General features: G+C 38.7%; 2 protein-coding genes, 1 pseudogene and 1 gene segment (V, D, J or C); 1 reads left to right on the plus strand and 3 right to left on the minus strand.

Annotated features, from left to right (window-relative positions):
* Positions 1–729: 729 nt before the first annotated feature.
* Positions 730–10,440, minus strand: LOC146573594 (uncharacterized). The segment is given in 7 exon segments: positions 730–2,021; positions 3,735–4,052; positions 7,057–7,401; positions 7,961–8,080; positions 8,401–8,733; positions 9,625–9,963; positions 10,043–10,440. Coding segments are annotated over 7 exon segments (1,854 nt in total).
* Positions 10,441–11,050: 610 nt separating this feature from the next.
* tp53rk (TP53 regulating kinase) lies at positions 11,051–12,648 on the minus strand. Its single transcript, XM_085272843.1, has 2 exons — positions 12,384–12,648; positions 11,051–11,683 (listed from the first exon to the last, which is right to left on the minus strand). The coding sequence occupies exons 1-2, from the start codon at positions 12,604–12,606 to the stop codon at positions 11,196–11,198; spliced, it is 711 nt and encodes a 236-aa protein (XP_085128969.1). The 5' UTR covers positions 12,607–12,648; the 3' UTR covers positions 11,051–11,195.
* A 2,053-nt stretch (positions 12,649–14,701) lies between these two features.
* On the plus strand, positions 14,702–26,086 carry slc2a10 (solute carrier family 2 member 10). Of its 3 annotated transcripts, none has more exons than XM_085272837.1 (6): positions 14,702–14,842; positions 20,898–21,053; positions 21,846–23,096; positions 23,242–23,364; positions 25,398–25,533; positions 25,614–26,086. In XM_085272837.1, the coding sequence occupies exons 2-6, from the start codon at positions 21,011–21,013 to the stop codon at positions 25,708–25,710; spliced, it is 1,650 nt and encodes a 549-aa protein (XP_085128963.1). In that variant the 5' UTR covers positions 14,702–14,842; positions 20,898–21,010; the 3' UTR covers positions 25,711–26,086. The 3 variants fall into 3 exon arrangements, with proteins under 3 accessions (XP_085128963.1, XP_085128965.1, XP_085128964.1); XM_085272839.1 differs by having other exon boundaries at positions 20,978–21,053; XM_085272838.1 differs by lacking the exon at positions 14,702–14,842 and adding an exon at positions 15,040–15,069.
* On the minus strand, positions 23,719–23,873 carry LOC146573597 (U6 spliceosomal RNA; annotated as a pseudogene).
* Positions 26,087–26,870: the final 784 nt, after the last annotated feature.

Here is a 26,870-nt window from a genome sequence, read left to right on the forward strand (position 1 = left end):
AGCTGACTCCTCAGGACTTGCCTGACCCTCTGCAGGTACTTCGTGGTTGCAACTTTCCTAGCAGCTTCTTCGTGGTTGCCATTTGCCTGTGGGATTCCCAGGGACTTTTAGCTGCCCTTGATGTCTGCAATGTTGCCTTCTATTTGTACTGTTATTTCACGGTAGAAGGTAAATAAAACTGACAAAGCCAACCTGGTAGATTTAGTAGAATTGTTTTGAACCAATAATTTATAAAATCAAATGGCTATGAACCTCGAAACAAAAGAAATCAGCAAAATACTAGCTTTACTTTGCCAGCAGTATAATAATGACATAAAACTGCTTCAATAAAGCATTACTACATTTTCGCCTTTAAAAAAAAAAATTCTTCTTTTTTTTAAATGTTGGGTTGCTTTATCACATATATCACCAAATGGCAGAGCTTGGTCCAGATCCAGACGAAGTGCTCGTTCTGTCCAGACCAATAATCAGTGACAGAAAAAATTTGCCCGTAATGCATAAACCCAGAGCACTGTTTTATCAGTACACCATAAAACAATGGTCGCAGGTAAACCAGTCCCTACAGTAATCGCCTACTGTTTACGTAGTTAGGTAAGCCAATCAAACCCTAGCTTACTGCAGACACAAAATAGAGAGGAGCAGACAACTGAAGGTGAAAAAAGTTGATTCAGAAAATAGAAATTTTAAAATTGAAAAAGAATATTTTTATTATTTGCAAGTAAGGCCTGAGGTTCACTCTGTTACTCATGTGTCCTAATTTGAACAAAAACTTAAATATTACTATAATGAAAGGGAAATATATGGTTTCGATTTAACCCTAATCCATGGGATGAAAAAGACTTGAGATCTGGACCTTGTTGTGAAAGAAATCTTAGTAACCGGACCTGTTGGGTTTGTAATTGATTACCCCTGCTTTATCACATCATGTAAATTTTCACTTAATTAAAATGACATTGTGACACTGTAACTGGAATACACAAATTATAAATTGAAATTAAAATAATAATTTTTAAGGAATTAGAACACACTTACTTGTGTTTCAACATTTAATTCTGTTAATAGAAAACAACAACAAAACAATTGTCCCTCTCTCAACAATCTTTGTAACAAAACTTGAAATTGTTTGCAACTACAAACTACAGTTTGCTATACAAATAAAAATGTTCTGCACAAAAAAATAGAACAAAAAAATATGCAGCAATTAGAATACATATAGGAACATATAGCAATGAAACCAAGGTTACTCAAAACTTAGAGTAAATTCAAAGCAGCGTGTGCACTGACTGCACTAACTCTGCAGGTAGCTTAGAAGGTAGAGCGCCTAGCATCACCTTAGAAGAGTTAGTTTAATGGCTTAATAGTTAACTGACACTGTTAACTATATGAAATACAATATTGTGTGTGATAAAAACAAAAAATAATAATGAAATGGCTATTGTATTATCCAGAGGGCATCACGTGGTCTTTAAGATTGTCAGAAAAGGTTTATAGCAGTCTTAAATGTGGATAACCCAGCCTGTTTAACCTAAAGTGATATTCAGGCAGGATAAAATTTGCAGATATCAAACTAAAGCATTTCAATTTTTTTGTTTTCTGTTTTACAGTTTTGTAGTCAGCAGAACTGCAGAATTAAAACTAAAATTATTTACTCCCCAGATGTGAAATGGTCCAAAGTAGGTTTAGACATCAACAGCTGTCTGTCAGGCAGAGTTTTGGAAATATGAAGAGCCTTTCCTCAGGCTCCTTCTGAGCACTATGAACCACCTGGCATTTGAATGTGCAGCCTTGGTAATTCTTGGTGGGATTGAGTTTGAGGAAACTGAACATGGAGTACAGGCCGTTGACGTTCAGGCTGGGGGGAGTATTAAAGACACCAGAGACAACCTTGTCTCCATCTTTAGTCCATGTCACCAACACCTCCTCAGGACAAAAGTCTTTTATGTGCAGGTGCAAAGTACACTCTTCATTCACTTTAGGACACTGAGGTTCGTGGTTGATGAACATCACATCAGGGGGGGTTCCTGTTTGAACAAAGCAACACATGTAGTAAAGCATTATGGATATATTGATATTGAAGGATCATTTTGAATAACTCTTGTTTGTATAATTTTCAATGAGAAAGAAAATGCAAACTGTGGAATGGAAATAAAGTAGTAATTCAAAGTAAAATTTTAAATAATTAAATTGCTAATTACAAGTCTAAAGTATCCTACTGGTAACAAAAAACCCAAAAAACTATAAGATGTGGTTGAAATTTAGGATAGTAAGTAGATTTAGGATAGTGAGGCATAGACAACAAAAAAGATACCATGACCCGCTACTTTCTAAAGTACCATTTTAAAGCTTCTGTCATCACCATCCTGGTTGTAAAACCCCAGATGTGATGAGGAGGACAAGTTGTTAGCCAATGAGTGTACAGTTTCACAGATCATCAGTAGCTAAAGCTAGTTTAGTCACTTTGTTTTATTTTCTGACATTTGGGAATTTGACTCCAGTTTCTTTTAACACATCAAAAAGAAACATAAACCTGTCATCATAGCTGATAGAAAAGTAGTCCTTTTTAACACTGACTAGTCTATCTTCCCAGAGCATCATGGTCTCTGCTACCTTTGACTCTGAAGGTCAGGTTGTGATTTACCATAAATTGCAATCAATTTAATGCCAGAAAGGGACCTCTTATATGCCTCTGACCATTTTCAGACTGATCTCTGACCAGTGCTGTGTGAACATATAACAGAAAACTTAGCAACAAACCAATTACAAATTGTATCTTTAGGCACCGTTTTCAGCCTGTGACACACACACCTGATTTATTCCAATTTCTATAGTTCAATTTTGAATCTATAACACAGTTATAGTCTTTTTACACCAACAAAAATTTCCATTAGCTGTCATATCTTAGCAGAAAGGTTCAGCGTGTCCTTAAAAACTTTGAGGAAACTACAAAACACGAAAGAGGACAAAAGAAAAAGTGGGAGGCCTTAAAACTATCTATAGGATTAGTATCATGTCCTTGAGAAATAAATTTGTAAACATTGTGGAGACTGTCATGTTTGGGGCTACTAGTGGTGTTTGGGATGTTGTCAAAATTGATAGAATTATGACCATGGAAAACTATCGGGAGCTATGCATGGTGGTATTTTTACTGTAGACATATTTCCATTTATGTCTGCATGTTTCATAAATCACTGCATCTAGGTCCCATTTCCTAGCAAGATATAAAGAAATGAGGGGGTGTCTCAAGACCTTTGCATACTACATCATCACCAGGACATTTTCTTAACCAGCTAATCTAATCAGAGAGGCTGAGGTCTTTTAACATCTCCAGGAAGCTCCTGAGGATGTTTTACCAGCTGGTGTTTGCTGGAGTACTTTTCTATGCTGTGGTGTGCTGGGGGAGCAGCACAGCAAAGAAGGACTCATCCAGGCTGGAAAAACTGATCAGGAAGGCTAGCTCTGTGGTCGGCATGAAGCTGGACACTCTGGTGACAGTGGCAGAGAAAAGGACATTAAAGAAACTGCTGGACATTACGGACAATGCTGGGCATCCTCTGCACACGGTCATAAATAACCAGAGGAGCCTGTTCAGCGACAGGTTGCTTCTCCCAAAGTCAAGAACCAACAGACTTAAAAACTCCTTTGTCCCTGAAACTGAATTTCCTGGAGGAACCCACCCGAGGGATTAATAAAGTTTCATCTAATCTCATCTAATCTAAAACATTTGAAGCTGCTACCTTGAGTGTTGATGTGGTAAAAGACATCCTTGTACCCCGGAGCTTGGAAGCTGGAGTGGTAAACACGGCAAGTGTACATGGCCCTCTCATCCTCTATGGCCATGATGAGCTCGATCTTACTCCACACATTGTAGAGGCGGCTCTGGTCAGAGAAGGGGCCAAAGTGAGTGACGAGGTGGACCTTCTCCCCATCATTCCTGTACCATTCCAGGTCGATGTCCTGGGGGTAAAAGTTCTCCACGCGACAGCAGAGAACCAGCAGCCTCTCCACCTTTGGGATCTGAGGAATGCTGGAGATCTTAAGAAAAGATGGTTCCACTGGAAGTATGTGTGTGTGGTGGGAGGAGAGTACATGAGAAGAAAATGAAGTCAGTCAACAGGCATAATTTTATAATTAAATTATGTAGTCAAACATGCTAATGGTAGAAAAAGCTAAGATTGTGTCATACCACAAATACAGTTAGGTCCATAAATATTTGGACACGGACAACTTTTTTCTAATTGTGGTTCTGTACATTACTGCAACGGATTTGAAATGAAACCACTCAGATGGAGTTAAAGTGCAGACCTGCAGCTTTAATTCAGTGGGTTGAACAAAAAGATAAAAATAAAATGTGAGGAACCAAAGCAATCTTAACACAATCCCTTAATTACAGATGCTCAAAAGCAACAGGACAGATTGAATAACTGAAAATAAAATGTTCATTTCTAACACTTGTATGAAAACCCTTTGCTGGCAATGACAGCCTGAAGTCTTGAACTCATGTATGAACTCAGATGTTGGGCTTCCTCCTTTTTAGTGCTCTGCCAGGCTGTTACTGCAGCGGCTTTCAGTTGCTGTCTGTTTGTGAGCCTTTGTGTCTGAAGTTTAGTCTTCAGCAAGTGAAATGCTCTGTTGGGCTAAGATCAGGTGACTTGGCCATTCAAGAATATTCCACTTCTTTGCTTTAATAAACTCCTGAGTTGATTTGGCTGTTTGTTTGGGTCATTGTAAATCCATATTATGAAACACTGCCCAATCAATTTGACTCCATTTAGCTGGATTTAAGCAGACAGTATGTCCCTGAACACCTCAGAATTCATTCGGCTGCTTCTATCCTCTGTCACATCATCAGTAAACACTAGTGTCCCAGTGCCACTAACAGCCATGCACACTGCCTCTGCTGTGTTTTACAGATGATGTGGTATGCTTCCCCCCTGGAGAGTGTTGTTTACTTAATTGCTATTGTGAAGGGGTTTCTCATCGCCATGGAAATAATTCTGCAATCATCCACCACTGTTCACAAGTGCTTCTTTCTTTCTCAGGATGTACCAAACTGTAGATTTTGCCACTCAATTTATTGTACCAATATTAGGAGTGGGTTTTTTCTGTTTTCTCAGCTTCAGGATGGCTTCTTTTCAACGGCATGGAGCTGGCCACCTGTTTTCTGTTCACAGCAAAATCTTCCAAATGCAAGCACCAAACCTTAAATCAACTCCTGGCCTTTTATCTACTTAATTGATAATGACATAACAAAGGAATTGCCCACACCTGCCTGTGAAGTAGCACTTTGAGTGAACTGTCCAATTACTTTTGTTTTGATGCATGCTCAATCATCCAGGAAAGTAAATCTCCAAAAGTTGATTCTGTTCATCTGGACGTAGCATTTTGTGGGAGAAACGTTTCATCACTCATCCAGGTGACTTCTTCAGTCTCAGCTGACTGCAGGTTTCCAATCTTATAAACAGTACATTTGCATAATGACTGAAACCAGCCCACTGAAGGAACAATGGGCTGGGAGGTCAGTTCCTTAATCTTAACGTTTCTCCCCCAAAAAAATGCTACGTCCAGATGAACAGAATCAACCTTTGGAGATACACATAATGTTCAATGTCCATTGTCAAACTACAGTAAACAGGTAAAAAAACAAAACTTGTGTTAGTGTTCTAATATATCTGGACCAAACTGTAAATGATTGTCGTTAAATAACAATGAAAGTAGTTTTTTTCAGGATTGGCAAGACATGCAGCCCCAAATGAGATTGTTTAATTTAAATACAACAAAACAAAAAAAAAAACAGAAGTTTCCAGTAACACAAACATTTAGTGCTTTCTTACAAATCCCCTTTGGGGTTGTGACAAGAAGATCTAGCATAAATTTTATCGTTGAATCTTTCATTAACCTCATGGGAAGTAAAAGCCAAAGATGAGGACTTTTGGAATGATGTCATCGGATATATGAATCAAAGATGTTTGGTGCGATTATGTCGCCTTATATGTAGACACCACTTAAAATAGGATCATGTGTTTATTTTCCCAAAATCTGGCAAACTTCCTATTTCATTTCATTTGTCTCTGGCTAACACAGAGAGACAGACAAACATTTATACTCACATTCACGCCTATGGGCAGTTTAGATTCACCAACTAACCCCAATAACTGCATGTCTTTGGGGACATGTGGGACTGTGGGAAGAAGCCAGAGAACCTGGAGAAAACCCAGCACATGTATAGAGAACATGCAAACTCTACAGAGGCCACAGCCAGTGCATTTGAACCAAGCCACTGTGCCTCCTAGTCTGGTATATAGCTATATATACTATATGTATATAAATTATGGTACAGAACTTAATTATATAATGTAATATAGATAAATAGAATTTCAACACAATCATTACTTCTTTTCTATAAATAGGATTAAATATGCCTACTGCACTTACTGGTACACGTGGATTGGGTCACGTGTTTCTCCAGTTAAACTTTTAGTTAGGATGCATGGCATTATGGGATTCCAACACAGTCTCATGACATTTCTCGAAATAGTTGTAATATTTAATCTTTAATCTATTGTTATTTGTTCCTGGAAACAAATTTTATAGTTTTTTTTCTGTACCAGTTCATGTCCATTTGCACATATTGAATATTTCCCACTTTTAAAGGTTGCATTTTAGTGATAAGAGGAATTGGGGGCGGAGTTAAAAACTTTTGCCACTGTGCTGTGTACGACAATTTCAAGTCATACACATCACAGATTTTCAAACAGCTTGTTTGAGGTTAGGGATTAAAAACTTATAATTAGAAAAAGATTGTGGTTTGGGAAGAATAGCTTTCTTTTCTCAGTGTGATACTTTGTGTTTCTCTGAAACATCATGCTTCTGTCATGAAATATCCTCCCTATTAAAAGAACTTTAATTACAAATCCATGCTCACACTCACATAAAACGTAACAGTTTGTGTGCACATGAACATGTTTTCTTATGAAACCGGGCTGAGGATTTCCCCACTGAGCTGAATTCTCAGAGTGCCCTGTCTGATAATCTGCTCCCAAAGCCAAAACTACTCACCTTTAACCTTGACTGTGGTCTCCCTTCTGAAGCTCCTGTCCTTGCACCACACTACACACTGGTATTTGGTTTGGTCTTCAGTAACAGTCAGAAATACAGGCAGGAGAGATGTGTGATTTTTGCCATCTGACTGCAGACTAGCCCGTTCGCTGAGATCCTCAGTCTCCAGCAGGGAATCTGAAGAACCTGACTCTGACTGAATCACTGAGTCTGGACTGGTTCTTTGTTTAAACCATTTCACTTTGAGCTCCCACCTTGTGGCTCCCTGAATGGTGCACTTCAGTTCTGTGGGTACCTGAGCGTATATGATGTTGGGCTGACTGATTTCCGAAACATTAAATGGAACTGTGAAGAGAAATAGCAGCATTTTCTTTTCATTTTAATGAAATCAAACTTTTTCAAAATCAAACAAACTTTATGATATCTAGGTAAAACTTTAAAGGGATGGTAATAAAGGGATAAAAAAGGCTCCCTAAATACAGAATTGAATTTAAAATCCTTCTCATCAGATAGAAGGTCTTGAATAATCAGGCTCTGTTTTATCTTAAAGGCTTCATAGTATCGTATCACCCCAACAAAGTAATTCACTTTCAGACTGCGGGCTTACTTGTGGTTCCTAAAGTATTTGAAAGTAGAATGGGAGGGGTAGAACAGGAGGCTTTCAGGCCTCTCTTCTGTGAAACCAGCTTCCAGTTTGGATTTGGGAAAGAACACCCTCTCTACTTTTAAGATTAGGCTTACAACTTAAGCTGTAGTTTTTCCCTTAATTTACACATAGTTGCCAAATTTGTTAAATCTGTAGACATCTTTAATGTGAACATCTGACATTATCGCATTCAAATAAGACCAAGCAAAGCAAATTATCAAAATTTAACAAAAGAAATGTGCTTGTGTTGATACATACCTTTGTAAAAATATCTGTAGAGATATAAAGATCCTCCAGTAACACAGGTGACCAGTAGCAAAGTTATTGCACTTGTAACAGCTATCACAGTGGCTGTACTGTGAAGCGGCTCTGATGGAGCTGAAGGAAAAGCACATGAAAGTAACATAGTAAATATTAAATGGAATGGTTCTTATATGGTGCTTTTCTTCTCTACTGGAAAACTCAAGTGAACTACAGGCGCTTTTGCTTTGTACTTTGCTTTTTTGTGCTTCCTGTCTAACATTCACACGCACTCATACGCCAATGAGCAACTTTTGGTTCTTGTCCAAGGATACTTTGCCATGCAGACTGGAGCAGCCAGGGATCAAACTATCAATCTTCTGATTACCTGCGCTACAGTATACCACTATGTATCTATGAAATCAAGCGATCCAAAGAATAAATGAATAAAATCCCACCTTGAACAGCCAGTGTTACAGATCGGTTGTACAGACCATTGTAGGTCTGGTGCTCAACTTGGCAGATGACATGTATTTCTCCACCCCTTAGAACTGAGGAGTGCAGCGTGATGCCACTACGAATGCTGTAGGTGCCATCTGGATTGTGTACAGCCAGCTCATTGCATACACGGGACAGTTGGCCCAACCCTGCATGGATGGTCTGGGTGCCATTTTGGATCAGCCACGTCACAGCCACTTTCTCTGGGTAGAAACCTGTTACATCACACTGTATGGTTTTCTCCTGTCCTTCTCTCACTGTTGCCTTTTCTGGGAGCAACACTGAAGGCAGAGCTGAAGGTGTACGGTTCAGAAACAGATATTACATTGTTATCATTAAAATTATTTAAAATGATTGTGCTTGAATTCGACAATTTGCACAAAAATGGATATAATGTCACTAATTGTTTTGTGCATCTTGGTCTTGAAGCTATGAAGACCATAAAGTCCTCAGTAACACATTTATTATTAATCAAGTGAGCAGTTGGGTAATTTTCTTAAAAAGAAAGTACACCCTCGTTCAATGCTAAGGTTTTATAGGCATAATAAAAATATCCAGTAAAGACAATCACAGATTAACATGGCATGTTACGCCATTATTTATTTAACAAAAACTAAGCCAAGATGCAAAACCACCTTTAGCTGCACCCATCCATCGCTTATGTAACGAATGACCACTGTACAGGATTCAGTACAGCCCAAGTTTGTTATTTTCATTTATCAAAGCTTAACATGGAAGCTCTGTAGAGCACTAGTGGGATCTTCCAGCAGCAAACACAACTGGCAGATCTCCATACCGTGCTGCTGATAAGCTGCACGCTGGAATTTTTACAACTTTGAGACAGTTCATTTAGGTTTGCAGGCAACTGTTTGTGCACACACACATATATATATATATATATTACTGTAAATCTTATGAGAATACTACCTTTTTATAGTTCAGCCTGTTCCACAGGGTCACCTTGTTTAAACTTTGAGAATAAATTCATGCATGCATAAATTTCATGCAGCGTGATGTCTTAAACAAAAAATAACCTGCAGCTTGTCTGTTTGGTGAAGCTCGCTGACATCTGAAATGTCAATTTTTAAATTACCTGCAACTTCACGTTAAAGTTCCTCCTTTTTTGTATTATTAAGCTAGATAAACACTGTGGCTTTCTTGGCCCATATAACTCTCAGGCGTACCGAGCACTTTCAGAGCAGTGGACTCTGTGTAGATCAGAGGGTTGATGACTCTGCAGGTGTACAGTCCTTCATCTCCTACAGTGACATTATGAAGCTGCAGCGACGCATCACTCTGACGCAGGCACGTTTCATTCACCACAGAGCCTTCTTTGTACACATGAGCTCTTCCATCTTCCAGCGTGTACACCATGCTCTTCTTTGCGTGTTTGTCCACCATGTTCCATTCAATACTAAGAGCACTCCACTCCACTAGCTTATGCGGTGTGTCGAACATGCAGCTGAGCGTTACCTCATTGCCCACTAAGACACTGAGCTCTCTGGTGATCTCAGCCAAGGAACCTGGAAGGAGTCATGTAGACTTTGAGAACGAAAAGGACAGAGCTGTCATTTACAAGCCGGAACACTGACAAACACTCACCTTTACAGTACAAGGCAAGAACCATGAGTTTAATCGTCATGTTTGTAATACGCTGCTGATCCATGGGGTCTCAGATGTTACCGTCACTGTAAATTAAAAATGAAAGCAACATGTGACACATTCGTTTTTACTTGGGTGTGTTCGCACAATTCAAACACAGCTAACTGAAGATCACGTGGTGCGTTACAAATCCTGTGTTATTAAGCATGGTTGTGGTGGCTAAACATTCACCTTAAGTGTCTGCTTATCAGTCATAGTGCACCTCCTCTTGGACTTTGACCTGCCTACCTGACTTCTAGTGCCATTCAGACTCAGAATTTTAACTGCAGAAGAAAACCAAAGAGGCACAAGGAGAATCTGCAAACACTATCCACAAAGGCTCCAGCCAACCATGAAATTTAAACCCAAAACCCTGTACGTATGTCGTCACCAGTAAGTTCTGGTTTGGTCTAACCATTACAAATTGGTACTCGTGAAAATTTCTGGTAATTTCTATTCCAAAGTTTGTTCTGCATCCAACATGTTCACTGTACTGCTGTAAGGTCTTTACCTTACAATATAAAGCTCCTTGAGGCAACCGTTGTTGGAATTTGCTGCTATATAATTAAAACTGACACTTGAATAGCTGACTGTTCTCTACAAGTAACCTTCTCCGTGATTGAGGAAACACTCATTTCTGCCGTCTTTAAAATCCTGCATGACTGCTTCAGCTTATCAGTGCTCATGTCAAAAGGAATGCAGTAGTTTTATAAAGTTCTTAATACTAAATTGATCCACTTGTGTGTGTGTTCATAAATTCAGTTTACCGGTTCCATTTTTCATGGAACACAAACTACTTGATATATATACACACATATCTATCTATGTATGTCTCAATTCCCTTTCGCCCCTACGGGCAGTCTATCCTTCAAGCTTGGGTCCTCTACCTGGGAGCCTGACCCTCAAACCTTGAGGATACTGAGCAGTACCTTAGGTGCTTTTATATAAATCACCACATAAACTGCAAGATCTGAGGCCCCATTTATTAGAAATATTGTTATATTCAATTACAATTTTTGCATAATGTTAATTTACAGACTGTGCACAACAGTGTCTTAATTTCAGCGTTATGAAATTCCACAAGTCTGCCCCTGTACACACATGGGGAGTATCTTCACCCCACCATTGACCTCTTCCTTCCCCTCAACCGAACCTCGTCAAGCTTTTTAATGACAGCTGATGACTTCTTGGATGACGCTGTGTAGCTTTTCAGCAGCTTCTCAAACAGTTCCTCTGTGTTGGGGTGGGTACTGAGGAAGGCTTTCTCCAGCACATACAAGTCCACACCCTTATCCTCGGGCAGAGCAGAGATGTAACTCAGACCAAAATCTATGAGGACCAGGTCGGATTCTCCTCCCTCTGGGCTGGGTCTCAGCAGCATGTTGGAGGTGGTCAGGTCTCCGTGGATGACATCTTCATCGTGCATTTTAGCCAGGACCTGCCCCACGCGCTCGGCCAGCCTCTGCAACTTCAGCTCCTTGCAGGAGTCAGACTGTTGAGCAGATGCAATATAGTCACGCACAGTTGAGGAACCCACAATGTCCTCCAGGAAGATACAGTGGCAGGTATAGTCCACAAAGTAGACTACAGGGGCAGATATTCCTGTGAAGAAGAAAAAGTCTGATTTTACAAACTTTGTGTGACTACAATACCATTCAATTATCGATTAAGGTTTGTGTGTGGCTAAAAGATGTTTCAGTGTGGGCGGAGCAGATTTTAGAGAAAATGTTCAGATCCATGTTGAATAGATAACACAGAAGTTGAGAATGCACAACAAAACATAAGAGATAAAATGTGAGAAGGGTTGAATTTGTAATTTTTCATGAAGCTGACTTTATGCAGAAGCTGTGACTAAACATCTGTGGAAGCATTTGCTCATCTATTGTGCCCCCTTGTGGAGAAGAAGGGGTTTGTACACAACATATACCAACTATGAGTTATGTAGGGATCACTTTCTTGCATTTGAATGAAACGAGCAAAGGAATAAACACATTCCACTTTGTTGTTGGCTGCTTAATCATTTGGTCACAAACCAGAAAACTAAATCATCGTGCAAGTATAAATATTCACAGATCTGAAGCTTCCAACAAGATAGAACCGCTGCTGTGTACGTCTCTGCAGACTGAATATCGTCTGTTGTTCAGATAATAAACGCAATTTAGCTGAAAAGTCAATCTGGCGTAATCATTGACTCACGACCAGCAAAGCCAACAGTCTATCCAGTGGGTTAGTTGGCTACAAACATTCTTAAACCACCTTAGGGTGGTGCTAATTGGATCACCTCCACCAGCGGAGGACTTGCCTGCTCTCCGACACCGTAATATGGCGCGGACCTCCTGCACGGTCCTGCGGTGTGTCAGCTTTTCGTCTAAGGCTGGGTGTCTGTAGCGTTTAGGGAACCTTTCCTTCACTATTGTTGGCGTTCCCAGAAACTCGGCCCGGTACACCCGGGCTTCTGCCCCTTGCTTCAACAACTCTGCTTGCCTGAGGAACTCAGGGACCGCCATGTTGCTCTCCCGCGCCATGTTTACTTCCTCCTCCTCCGTGCTCTTTTTTTACGTCTGCCACCTAGCGACCACAAAAATACCTACACATAAATACAGAGAAACGTTTTCGATGTAGAGCACATACACACAAATAATACACAAAATATACACAAATAACCTATGACTCACAAAGTTCACGCCATCTAAAACCGGCTTCTTGAACATGACTCGGGTTCACTGTACATAAAGAGGCCTTCATTGTTACTATTAATGCAATAGACCACCTTTTGAATGTGATTCAAATCATGGAGCTGACAAATCTGCAGGAGCTGTGTGATGGCAGCATGTCAACATGGACCAAACTCCCCAAAGAATGTTTTCACCACCTTGCAAAAACAATGCCTTTGAAAACTAAGGCAGTTCTGAGGGGAAAGGCGGTACAACACGGTGTACCTAATAAAGTGGCCAGTTAGTGTATTCATTCAATTCGATTCATTTATATAGTGTCAAATCATAACAACAGTCGCCTAAAGGCACTTTATAATGTCAAGACCCAGCAGTAATAATAGTATTAACATTTTAAGTGTAGCTTGCATTGATACAACCTGTTACATCCATATCAGCATTTTCAAATTGAAGACAGCCGTCGGCCATTCTGCTGCTTACCTAAACCCTTCAATCCCAGTTCTGAGCGGGTGTGGGGTTTTTTGTTTTTATTGCTTTGTCGCAGTCATGTTTGGTGAGGATGATTTTATTTAACAGCTTTACTCCTGGCACCTGATAACCACTCCGAGTTATTTGCCATTACTGACAAAATACAAGATGGGGTCAGGATGAAAAACTGTTCAGCAAATTAAGGATAAAGTAGAATTTGTAAATCCTGTGGCTTTGCTATATCACTTTTCTTTTCTTTTTCTTTAAGTAACTCAAAGATCCCTGAATCTATTTCTGAGAGGATTATGAAAAAGAAAAGACATTGATAGAATTTTCAAAGGAAAACAAAAAAATTTTTTAAACTTAAAACAGGTTTTAAAATTTGTTTAGACAAAAAAAAAAATAGCTGCCCACAGTAGTTTCAACATCACAGTAGTTTCAACATGGAGGGTGGTGAAGCTCATTTCTAGAAATTTGAGATCAAATTGTCTTCTTTATATATACTTTGGAAGACTCCTACAAAACCATTAAAAAAATAATTCTACAGTACATTCTGTCCAAAAAAATAATCCATTGGCAGGCTGAAGACAAATGGCACCTTCCTGGCCTGCCAGATCTTGATAAATTTAAAAGGGGATGGCAAATAGGAGGAGAGGAGGAGAGGGGCATGAAAACAATGATAAACTTTTGTGTGGCAGGAAGTCGGCGTTGATAGACACACCACTGGAAGGGGGATTTGTGGGGTGTGGTCCTGCTATTGAACTTCAGATACAGATACCAGTATGAATTCCATATTAAACACATATTTCTAAGGTACCATCAGCGCAACATTTTCATTGAAAATTAAATCGATTATATGAAGTAAGAGCAGAATTTCACCATTTCCAGTTTACCAAACCAGAACAAATAGCAGGCACACACAAACAGAGGTTGTTAAACAGTATTTCTGTTCAGCTACAATATAGTGTAATTAATTAAGGCAAGCCTACAGTGTATACAGTATATAGATTTCTTACATATCTCTTTTTAAAATGTAAGAATATATTCTACAGCTTTAATTATTCTAGAAACCTCCAGTGTCAGCACTGCAGATTATGTGATACTATATTATGTTTACTGCACTGACATATCACTATCATCACCAGTAATTATATCACAGTTAATAATACGCGCAAAATGCAGTACGAGTATTTTTTTTAACTCTTCAGCTCTTTATGCTACTTATAAAATAAATAGTTAACTATAACTCAGTACGTCACTTTCACAGACACGTTAAATGTGGTTTGGGTTTTTTTCCGTCATTATTGTGTGTGTGTGTGTGTGTGTGTGTGTGTGTGTGTGTGTGTGTGTGTGTGTGTGTGTGTGTGTGTGTGTGTGTGTGTGTGTGACAAAGCGAGCGGACTGGTCCTCCTCTCTGCTCTGGCCGGCTGTGGGCGGTGCTTGCAGATCCTCTGCCTGGATTACCTTCCCGGGGAACTTCCATAGCTGACGACCTCTGGCGTCAAAACTTGGCCAAGAAATTCTTCTTTGCAATCCGACACTGCTGCCACGTAGCCCCAACTTCCTGGAGGGCCAGAGGTTTTCCAGGAGCATTTTTGTGTATTGTTTCCTGCTGCCAGAGGTGAGTCCATTTCTCTGTCCTACCCAAAAATATATAAATTCACAGCGGATTGCCCTGTGTGTGTGTGTGTGTGTGTGTGTGTGCGTGCGTGTCCACTGTGCTTGCTGAAATACAGTGGGAGGGATGAATAATGGAGCTACATTTCTCCACAACAGAAGAAGCTGGAGCGTTAAAATAGGCTGCAAGAGAGTTGTGAAGAGGAATTTTTACGGAATTTTGAATTTTACGTAAATATGGTGGCATTTACGTAACTATAAGTAAAAATGTTATTGAAGTGTTTTAAACAGGAAATATTTTACTTTTTACTGTCATGGTTTTAAGTGTGAACCCCAGCCGTGCTACAGATTTCTAAACATCGTATTTAATTCCAGGTGGATTGCTATTATTATCATCATCATTATTATTATCATTATTTTTGTAATAATAGTCGGAAACAAATATAATAGTTGTATAACGTATTTACTGCCTTACTATCGAAAAAGCACAGCAAATTTTGTAAAGAAACTTGTGAAATCATTCTACTTGCAGATTTTAAATATTTAAATATTTAATAAATTGAAAGATTAAATTAATCCACCTTTTACACAAAAAAGTTTGTCAAAAAAATTAATTGTTTTAAGAAAAGTGATGAAAAGTTACTCTGTTAAACTAGTCAGGTTATTCTCATAGAAGGCTCTTATACACCCTGGACTGACACTAGCACAAAAAGACAGACGACTCTGCCAACATACGTCAATTAAAGCGTTAAGTTGAATAGTTGTCTTTTGTATGTTAGTTATGAGCACTGTCCAAGTTATTGATCAGTGAATGAACTGTTGAATGACTCATCCACCAGTCAGGAAAGTCTGGATGTTTCGGTGACAGTTCAGTGTTCCAGCTAATGAATACTGAAGCTTGTCGGTGATAATTAATGTCTTCCAGAGTCAGTAAGCAGAGACACAAGTGCTTTTTAACTACAGTAGTGGTGTTCCTCTCCCTCTTGATATTTCAGAGCGACACATCAAATTCTCCACTGCCTTGTCACTGTCAGGTGACAGGATGTCTAGCAGAACTAGAAAAATTTGCATTTCCTGCGAAAATGCAGTGTGGATGCTTAAAGCTGAAGCTGTATGCAAAAAGTAGCTGAAAAAGCTGAAAAGTTGCAGAAATTGTAAAAACTTTGCAGAAGCAAAAGAAGTTTGCTAAAATGGAATAACTTAGCAGAACTGCAATATCTTAGAGGAAACATAATACTTGGCAGAAATACAATAGCATAGCAGAATTTAGCAGAAATATTGTAACTTACCAGAAACATGATAACTTCTCAAAAATACAAGAATTTAGGAGAAATAGTATAAGATAACAGAAAGAATATATTTAGCCAAAAATACTTAAACATTACAGAAACACTATGATTTAGAAAAATAGTACAACAGAGCAGAAATATTGTGATTTACCAGAGACACTGTGATGAACTATGAATATTGTAATTTTAAATTAAGACTATGTTTTAGCACAAATATTATAATTTGGCAGAAATACTATAATTTAGCAGAAATACTATGTTTTAGCACAAATCCTATAAAAAGCAGAAATACTATAATTTAGCAGAAATACTATATTAAGCACAAATCCTATAAAAAGCAGAAATACTATATTAAGCACAAATCCTATAAAAAGCAGAAATACTATATTAAGCACAAATTCTATAAAAAGCAGAAATACTATATTAAGCACAAATTCTACAAAAAGCAGAAATACTATATTAAGCACAAATCCTTTAAAAAACAGAAATACTATATTAAGCACAAATCTTATGAAATAGCAGAAATAGTATGATTTAGCACAATAGTAAGAAGTTAAACAGAAAAATTGGAAAAGCAAAATGGACAGCTGAAAAAATGCTGAACATGCTGAGGGTCCCTCAAATATACTTGTTAAATGAAAAAAATTGGCAAAAAAATCTATAACAGCCACACAATCACAAATATGTACACATAAGGAAACACACAGTCACCCAGTCACCCAGTCTAAATATATTGAATTTGAATCTTAGAATGAGATCATCCGATTAAAAGCCTCTCTCTCTCTCTCTCTCTCTCTCTCTCTCTCTCTCTCTCTCTCTCTCTCTCACACACTCACACACACACACACACAGGGAGAGAGAAGTAAGTTTCTAGGTCAGCCTGGGAGCAGCTGAATTTGAATCCACCAATCAGAGAGCCTGTGCACTTTTTCCCTCCAAAACAGGTGCTTCTGTTTACACACGCAGCACAGAGAGGCACAGGATTTTTGCAGTCTATTTCTCATAATGACGACTCACCTCAAACAAATGACCATAATTTCCTAACCGTAGAGGCTAGAACGGTCATTCTTACACCGTTTTGTTCAGAAGTGATGGGGGAATCTTCAAGTGTTGACAATTTATCATTAAAATATGAATTTTTAGAGATATATGACATGGATGACTTGTTGACTTAGAAGCCATGAATTCCCCAATATGCAAATTTGAATGGCTGAGGCCACATATATGATTGGCTGGCTTAGAAGCCATGAAGGCCCCAATATGCAAATTTGAATGCCTCAGGACACTTATATGATTGGCTGGGAAACCGTGCAGGCCCTGATTTGAAAATTTGAATGTCTCAGTCCTCACAGAGGATTGGCTGCCTGGGGACCTGGCAGAAATATATAGAAATAGTATGATTAAGCATAAATACTACATTTAGTAGAAATACTATGTTTTAGCACAAATCCTATAAAAAGCAGAAATACTATAATTTAGCAGAAATACCATATTAAGCACAAATCATATAAAAAGCAGAAATACTATATTAAGCACAAATTCTATAAAAAGCAGAAATACTATATTAAGCACAAATCCTATTAAAAGCAGAAATACTATATTAAGCACAAATCTTATGAAATAGCAGAAATAGTATGATTTAGCACAATAGTAATAAGTTAAACAGAAAAATTGGAAAAGCAAAATGGACAGCTGAAAAAATGCTGAACATGCTGAGGGTCCCTCAAATATACTTGTTAAATGAAAAAATCAGCATAAAAATGCACAGGGAGAGAGAAGTAAGTTTCTAGGTCAGCCTGGGAGCTGCTGAATTTGAATCCACCAATCAGAGAGCCTGTGTACTTTTTCCCGCCAAAACAGGTGCATCTTTTTACACACGCAACAGAGAGAGGCACAGGATTATTGCAGCCTATTTCTCATAGTGAGGACTCCCCTCAAACAAATGACCATAATTTCCTAACCGTAGGGGCTAGAGCGGTCATTCTTACACCGTTTTGTTCAGAAGAGATGGGGGAATCTTCCAGTGTTAACAATTTATCATTAAAATGTGAATTTTTAGAGATATACGACATGGATGACTTGTTGACTTAGAAGCCACGAATTCCCCCAATATGCAAATTTGAATGCCTGAGGCCACATATATGATTGGCTGCCTGGGAAGCCGTGCAGGCCCTGATTTGTGGATTTGAATTCCTCAGCCCTCAGATATGATTGGCTGGCTTAGAAGCCATGAAGGCCCCAATATGCAAATTTGAATGCCTCAGGACACATATATGATTGGCTGGGAAACCGTGCAGGCCCTGATTTGAAAATTTGAATGTCTAAGTCCTCACAGAGGATTGGCTGCCTGGGGACCTGGCAGAAATATATAGAAATAGTATGATTAAGCATAAATACTACATTTAGTAGAAATACTATGTTTTAGCACAAATACTATAAAAAGCAGAAATACTATAATTTAGCAGAAATACTATATTAAGCACAAATCCTATAAAAAGCAGAAATAGGATGATTAAGCATAAACACTACATTTAGTAGAAATACTATGTTTGAGCAAAAATCCTATAAAAAGCAGAAATACTATATTAGGCACAAATCCCATAAAAAGCAGAACTAGTATGATTAAGCATAAATACTACATTTAGTAGAAATAGTATGTTTTAGCACAAATAGTATAAAAAGCAGAAATACTGTAATTTAGCAGAAATACTATATTAGGCACAAATCCTATAAAAAGCAGAAATACTATATTAGGCACAAATCTTATAAAAAGCAGAAATACTATATTAGGCACAAATAGTATAAAAAGCAGAAATACTATAATTTAGCAGAAATACTATGTTAGGCACAAATCCTATAAAAAGAATAAATACTATAATTTAGCAGAAATACTATATTAGGCACAAATCTTATGAAAAGCAGAAATAGTATGATTTAGCAGAATAGTAATAACTTACAAAATTACAAATATGGAGGCATATTGAAACACAAATGCACAGAGGGACACACAAACACAGGCTCTAATCCAGTCAACCAGTCTAACTATATTCAATTTAAATCCTACAATGACATGCTGCCAAATAAGGGCAGGGTCCTCTCTCTCCCACTAAACAAACACACACACACACACACACACACACACACACACACAGAGGGAGAGAGCTGCCGAATTTAAATCCACCAATCAGAGTGGCTGTTTACGTTTTCCCGCCAAAACAGGTGCATCTTTTTACACACGCAGGACAGAGAGGCACAGGATTATTGCAGCCTATTTCTCATAGTGACGACTCCCCTCATACAAATGACCATAATTTCCTAACCGTAGGGGCTAGAGCGGTCATTCTTACACCGTTTTGTTCAGAAGAGATGGGGGAATCTTCCAGTGTTAACAATTTATCATTAAAATATGAATTATTAAAGATATTTGACTTCTAATGCACCATAACTGAGCAGAGCGAAGCAAAAACTGCCTTGACTTGCCCTCAAACAACGCTTTCTAACTCTAAATCTATTTGGAGTATCGATATCATTCTTTCACCGTAAGAGACAGCAGGCTTTGGTGAACAATCATGGAAATTTTCAGGTCTCTGTGGAAATCCAACAAAAAGTTATGACGAGAGAAAAAAGTGGTTCATTTCCAGGGTTTGAAATCTGAAGAAATCTGAGCGAAGGACAAATTTCCTACCCTCAAACAAGTCCAACTCATTTCAGAACGGTAATAGGTGAGAAAGAAATTCTTGAATTGTGAGCGTCACGAGTGTCTGAAGATATACCGGGACAAGCCTCATGTCTTAACTTTGCTTCGTTAAGGAGATATGACGATTCGAATATGCCTCTCATTACAGAAATGCAGCGGTGATTTTGAACAAACTCTCCATTGACTTTATATGGAGAGTTTTCTGACCTTGTGTTAGTCTGAGGAGATTTGCCAAAATTCTATAAATCCCACAACAATGATGGTGACATTTCCTGAAAGCCAGCAAAAATACCTACGTTTTGATGTATAATTTGTGGAAGTTGAGTGAAAATTGAGCAAGTAGCAAACAGTTGTTCGGACATGAAGAGAAGACTGCAAAACCTTCAGTGACACACTGGAAGCCAAGAGCATAGCAACCATAACAACGCATGTATTTTGTGAAAAATCACAATTTTGCAACTCAAAACTTTAAGAGGCATAAAAGTAAAACAGTAAAAGATTTCAAAAAGCTGAATCATACCTGAATAGCCCAATAATTTATGAACATTTTAAAGTTTGAATGGTTGTTCTAGGTGAAAATATGAGGAAGTAGTTAAGTTTCAAAAACAAGCAAATTTTAGCAGAATTGCAGAAGTTTCCCATTCATTTCAATGGGACAAATTAAAGGAAAAAAGTGGAATATTTTAAAAAGTATAATAGTTAAAAATAGCAAAAATCATAGCTAGAAAGAGCAAAAATAGCAGAATAGTTTAAAATTTGAACGGTGAAAATCGGCTGAAAATTGTGGAAGTAGTTAAGTGCCAAAAAGTGTACGGAAGCAACTGGAATAATAATAATAATAAAGTATAAAGAATAAAGAGAAACAGGAACTCAATAGTGTGGATGCTTAAAGCATCCACACAATTATACTTTGACGAGCTAACTGCTTTCTACACAGACATGTTTTATTTCATTCTTTTTATACCTTCTTTGCATGGACTCCCTAATGAAATCATTGTAATCAACAAAAGTGTTGTCATGGCAGCGGTGCTGCTACAGGCTCTGATGGGCTTCCTTTGATTTTCTGTCAGCAGGGCTTCCTGTTGGTGCCAGAGCAGGAGGACAGTACACGAAATGGAGATGATCTTTTTATTGTTTCCCATATACTCTACAGTGAATGTCTTCTGAAAGATGGATTTAGAGCTGCATGGTCTGGCTTAAATGTGCACATAACAAGACAGAAGCAATGAGTAAGTAATTTTATGTAAATCAGTTTACCACAATCAAATGCTGATTTTTACTGTGACATAAAGTAAATTGGTGTAAATATTGTGTGAAATGCATTAGTGTTGACTAATGTGATCCGCCAGTGCAAATGCTTGCTTGATTGTTCTAGCTGCTGATAGCTCACATTTCACACTGAAGCCCTGAATCTACATTCAGAACATGGTTATTGAACAGCACAACATCTTTAATTACTCAAAGGTGCAAAGGTGAAAATTAAATGACTATCAAGGGAAGACTGAACTCCAGCAGCTTACATCTTCATCTTTTTCTGCCTCATTTGCATTTCAATCAATAGATTCTGAACATCAGAGAACCACAGGCTGATCACAGTGACCAATGTGGCTCATTTATTAGGGTACTTTCTAAAGCTAAAATGCACCTGTTGTTCTAACGTGATCAGCAAGATGAAGTTGTAGTACCACTTGCTGATGATGTCAGGAGTTTAGTAAGTTGTAAACTAACTCCTGACATCTGAAGGATTTAAGGTTTTGTCCAAATAACATCATCTAAGTATGCATCAAACCAAGCTGTTTCAAGTTCCATCTTTATTTCTAGACGCTAACCCAACAAACACAAAGAAAAAGAATGTTTCCAATTCAGTTTACCACAAATAACATAAAATGAATGGATTCAAATCTTATAACCGTTCAGTAGTTTTCTTCTGTGTAATTCCTTACAACTGAGATTATTTGGGAGGCAATACATTTTCTTTTATACTTTAAAAATTAACCATCTTAATTTTTCTTTCCTCACAGGTTGTCCTATCACGCCATTGGCCAGTGTGGTGTCTACTCTGGGCGGACTTGTCTTTGGTTATGAGCTGGGCATCATATCGGGTGCTTTACTGCAGCTCAAGGTTGATTTCAGGCTGTCATGCATTCAGCAGGAGGTGCTGGTCAGCTCCTTGCTGATAGGAGCCTTGCTGGCCTCGATCATTGGCGGCTGCTTAATTGACCGTCATGGCTCCAGGAACTCCATCCTCATCAGCAATGTCATGATCCTGACAGCCAGCCTGGTTCTGCTCATCAACTCATTCTTAGCACTGGTCATAGGAAGGATCACAATAGGCTTTGCCATGTCTGTATCCTCCATGTCCTGCTGCCTCTTTGTGTCTGAGGTAGTAAGTCCAGACCGCAGAGGTTTCCTGGTAACACTGTATGAGGCTGGGATTACTGTGGGCATCCTGTCAGCTTATGCCATTAACTATATCCTGTCTGGCTATAAAAGAGGGTGGAAGTGGATGTTTGGTCTAGCTGTGGTACCAACACTGGTACAGCTCATGTCCATCTGCTTACTCCCTTCCAGTAGTAAGGATTCTTTCAACCAGAGTCAGTGCTTTCAAAATGACAGCACTGAAGCCCAAGAAGCAGATGACTCAAAAGTGCAGTCTAGCAAGAGAAATAAGAAGGTTCAACGCAGCACTTTCTACTTGTTCAAGCGCCAGGACAATATGAGGACTCGGACTGTCATCGGGCTGGGATTAGTTCTCTTTCAGCAGTTCACAGGCCAGCCAAACGTACTGTTTTATGCCTCCACCATCTTCCACACAGTGGGATTTCAGAGTGACTCCTCAGCAGTGTTGGCATCAGTTGGGTTGGGGTTGGTCAAAGTGATTGCTACTCTGATATCCATGGCGTTTTCAGACAGAGTGGGCAGAAGGCCTCTGCTCATCGGAGGCTGCTCTGTCATGGCTCTGTGCCTAATAACCATCGGACTCTTCAGTGGACATTCGCAGGTGACCGCTATGAGACCTTGTAATGCTCAAAACATTGACGTTAACGAAACACGGGCACGTCACTCACCTGTTGGCAATTACTCTGTTTTTGATACGTCTCTGGCTGGAAACCACTTTCTTTTTAAAAACACCACACAAGATAAAATCGGCCACATTTCTTTGGAACCCACTCCACAAACTTTTACTAAAGTCCACGGCAAAGTGATCAACTGGATCATCCTCCTGTGTATGATGGGTACTGTCAGTGCATACTCTGTTGGATTTGGACCAAGTGTGTAAATTTATTCAATATTATTTACTTTATAGATTTAAAGCTTAAATAATTTCTGTGTATTTGTCAAGCATAGCTTTACCTCCATTACAATTTTTACCTGTGGGTTATCATAACGTTTTTTGTTGTTTTTTTTTTGGATCAGTGACATGGCTCCTCCTGAGTGAAATATTTCCAGCTGCTGTTAAAGGAAGAGCATTCGCATTCACAAACTGCTTCAACTGGGCTGCAAATCTGCTGGTCACCTTCACCTTTTTGAATGTTATTGGTGAGTCTTGGAGTTTCAATAGCACTATAGGTTTTAAAGTAGCTAGATGTTTACCTTTAGTTTACCAGAAAAAAAATAAATGAATAAAAAAATCATAATAATTATAATAATAAAATGCTTCCAAAAAAAAAGTTCATTACATCTATTGATTTCATGATGCATGATAAATGGACTGCTCAGTCAAAGCGCTCTAAACTACATGCCACATTCACCCAGCCTCTGATTGATGCATCAGAGAGCAACTTGGGGTTAGTATCTTGCACAAGGATATTTGCAGAGTAGGGCCAGGGATTGAACCACCAGCCTTCCAATCAGTAGATGATCGGCTCTACCTCCTGCGCTACAGCCACCCACAAAAATGTGGAACGCTTCACGAATTTGCGTGTCATCCTTGCGCATCCTGGCCATCCGGTGAAACTGCTGGGAAGACAACGTTGGAGAAACGTTAACATTTTATGCTAAACTTCTCTGTATTGTATCCAATTTAGTGCGTACCCTAAAATAAAAGTACTGGATACAATAAAGTGTAATTACATTGTATTATGTGGTGAATATACATATGACCTCATATATAATGTACAAAAAGACAAGGATCCACTGTTGCAAACACATTAAATGCCTGAAAAAGCAACACGCTAACATTAACATTAACTGCTAACATTAAGCTACCAGTGGTGATCCCACCCTGACAAATGGCTCGACTTGCTAAGTCAGACTCATTACTGGTGGGAGTTGGACTCTGCCAGGGCTGTCCTTTGTTAACAGTTCTGTTTATAACTTGTATGTGAAGTGGCTTGGGATGAGAATTAGCATCTCCAAGTCTAAGACCATGGTCCTTAGCTTAAAAGCCACAGAGACGCAGTGTTTAGAAAAAATGCATCTCAACTGTTCCAATACTCCTGACACAGGAGGCAGTGGTTGTCCTTCTTTCCTGGATCGGTTGGAGCTTTCTTTAGGTGCCTTCCCAGGTTTAACAAATGTCCAGCAAGGATAACCACGTTTACTCAGGGCCTTCTTGATGTGATGTTCTTACATCATTAATGATCAAGGAACTGACCTCACAGCCCATTGTTCATTAGTAGTGCTGGTTTCAGTCATTGTGCAAAGGTACTGTTTATAAGAATGGCAAAACCTGCAGTCAGAAGACTGAAGAAGTCACTTGGATGAGTGACAAAACGTCTCTCCCACTGAAAACGCTACGTCCAGATGAACAGAATCAACCTTTTTGGGATTTACTTACCTGGATGATTGAGCATGCATCAAGATACCACTGTTATCATGGGTAGTATTTAAAGCAAGTTACTCTCTCATTCCCACCTCCAGTTTTTATCAGCTTTGCTTCTGGCTGTGGATAATACTCAAATACTACAATTATTTGTGCTTCTTGAGATGGGAATTTGTGATCGGTGTCATGCTGGCATATAAAAGTTGAAAGCTGCTTGAAAGCTTGTTAACTGTTAATTATGTGAAAATTCAGAGTGACTTGTTTATAACTGAATGGAAACAAGTCTGAAAGTGTGAAATATGGAGAATTATACTTTTTGTTTCTCCTTTTTTTAAAAGTACGATAGCTATAATGTTGACTTTTAAATGAACCCAACCTTGACCCTAAAAGTTCAGCATGAAATGTAATGAGCTGGATCTCCTGTGCAGAAGGACAATTTACATGAAGTTAATGGTATACCAAAATAAAAGCTCTCCAGTTTGAAGTTAAATGCGTTGCACAAAATAGTTTAATATTTTTTTGATAATGAATAACCAAAAAATGCAAAATATAAAATCTATAAATGCAGATTTTTTTTAAAAGCTCAAAGTTTAACAGTTAAGATTACTTGTTTGATTTAAAATCCACTGTTGTGATTTACAGAAGCAAATTTGTTTTTCTTTATTTATTTTCATTATTCAAAACGTATGGCCCTAATTGTATGTCATTGACCTAGAACCCAACACACAAAGTAAAAACATATCAAGACCCACAGTGTAAATATGTTTTTGAACATGGTAGCAAAAAGAAATGTGTTTTAATTCTGCAGATATGATTGGCCTGTCAGGGATGTTTCTTGTGTATGGGCTGACTGCTGTGGCAGCTGCAGTGTTCTTCTACTTCATGCTACCAGAGACAAAAGGGAAGACTCTGGAGGAAATAGACAAGGAGCTGCGTTTAAACAGGTATGATCTGCAGTCTATTCACCTGATCAAATACAGAGTCCCGAGTGATGCAATGTGAGGCCTCCACTGTTGTTTTGCAGGTTTTACCACCATCTGGAGTGCTGTGGCTTCATCAGCAGCAGAAATACCTCCTCACAATACCAGAGAGTGCACTGTCAGGTTTGCACATCGGGGTGAACCAAAAAGATAATGAACTGTTTAGGAAGACATCACCTCAAACAGCTGACCTGAAATCTTTAGTCAAAATAAAAATCGACAGTTAGCGTGTGCCTAAGTTCATGAGGGTTGAACATGAATGATATAGGACTTTGTAACATGTCTTTGAGTTTAACTGGGTGACATGAGCTTGTTTTTTTCTTTACCACTGTGGGCTTATTGGATTTCTTTGTTAAGAGAACTTAACAGGTCAACATCTTTCCAGCTCTTGCTTTAAAACAAACAAACAAACAACCTTTGTCACATACACATTCATACAGAGTACAACATGTAGTGAAATGCTTGTGTCCGAGCTGCAGACAGGCTGTAGACATAGCCGCGCCATTCCAGGACTTGGCTTTAGCATTGGGGGGGGGGGGGGGGGGGGGGTCTAGCCAGGACCCTTACTGGATACCAGGTGGGGAAAACGAACTTGCGACTCTCACTCCAAAGGTGTCTAGACTTACCACTACATTATCCAGATGCAGGGGATAGTGGGGATGAGAGGGGACTGTCAAACAAAAGGTTTGCTTGTTTACCTCAAAATATCAACTTTAAGATGTTAAGTCTTCGGAAAATGTGGAGGACGGCAAATTTTTTTGGGCTTTTGTTTTCATAGATTTTACAGCTTGTCCTACTGAATAAATCTTTCATACTACACCAAAATAACTGTTTTCCCACCATCTACAACAGAAGCGTGTGTGTGTGTGTGTGTGTGTGTGGAGGGGGGGGTTATATTCTATCACAACTGGGCCTATAAGCGGACCCATCCTTATGGTAGACTTTTTTAATGGAAAAAGGAAAATTAATGGCAGGAAAAACAACTGTGTTCCATCCATGTGAACAGGCTTCAAATTCTTGATATTGTGCAACATCTGAAGAAAAGCATCCACTTCAACTGGACACAAAGATTTGTTTTTGCACAGAGAGGTAGTAGATTTTAACCACTAGTAGAAACGGCATCCTAGTCATTGTTGCTGTAGGACAGAGTTGTACACACTGAACTCGAGATGGCAACACCTTTCAAAACTGAAGTTGCACTTTGGGATACACAAATATTTCTTTTCCATATTTATATTTTCAGTGTTCATTTAGCATCAGTGCATCTTTCTTAAACTCTTAATTTAGAGCATTTGTGGCAG

This window comes from Mchenga conophoros, linkage group LG5 (assembly GCF_057382185.1).
Source record: "Mchenga conophoros isolate Kocher_MC1m ecotype Shallow Benthic linkage group LG5, M_conophoros_male_GT1.1, whole genome shotgun sequence".
Classification (NCBI taxonomy): domain Eukaryota; kingdom Metazoa; phylum Chordata; class Actinopteri; order Cichliformes; family Cichlidae; genus Mchenga; species Mchenga conophoros.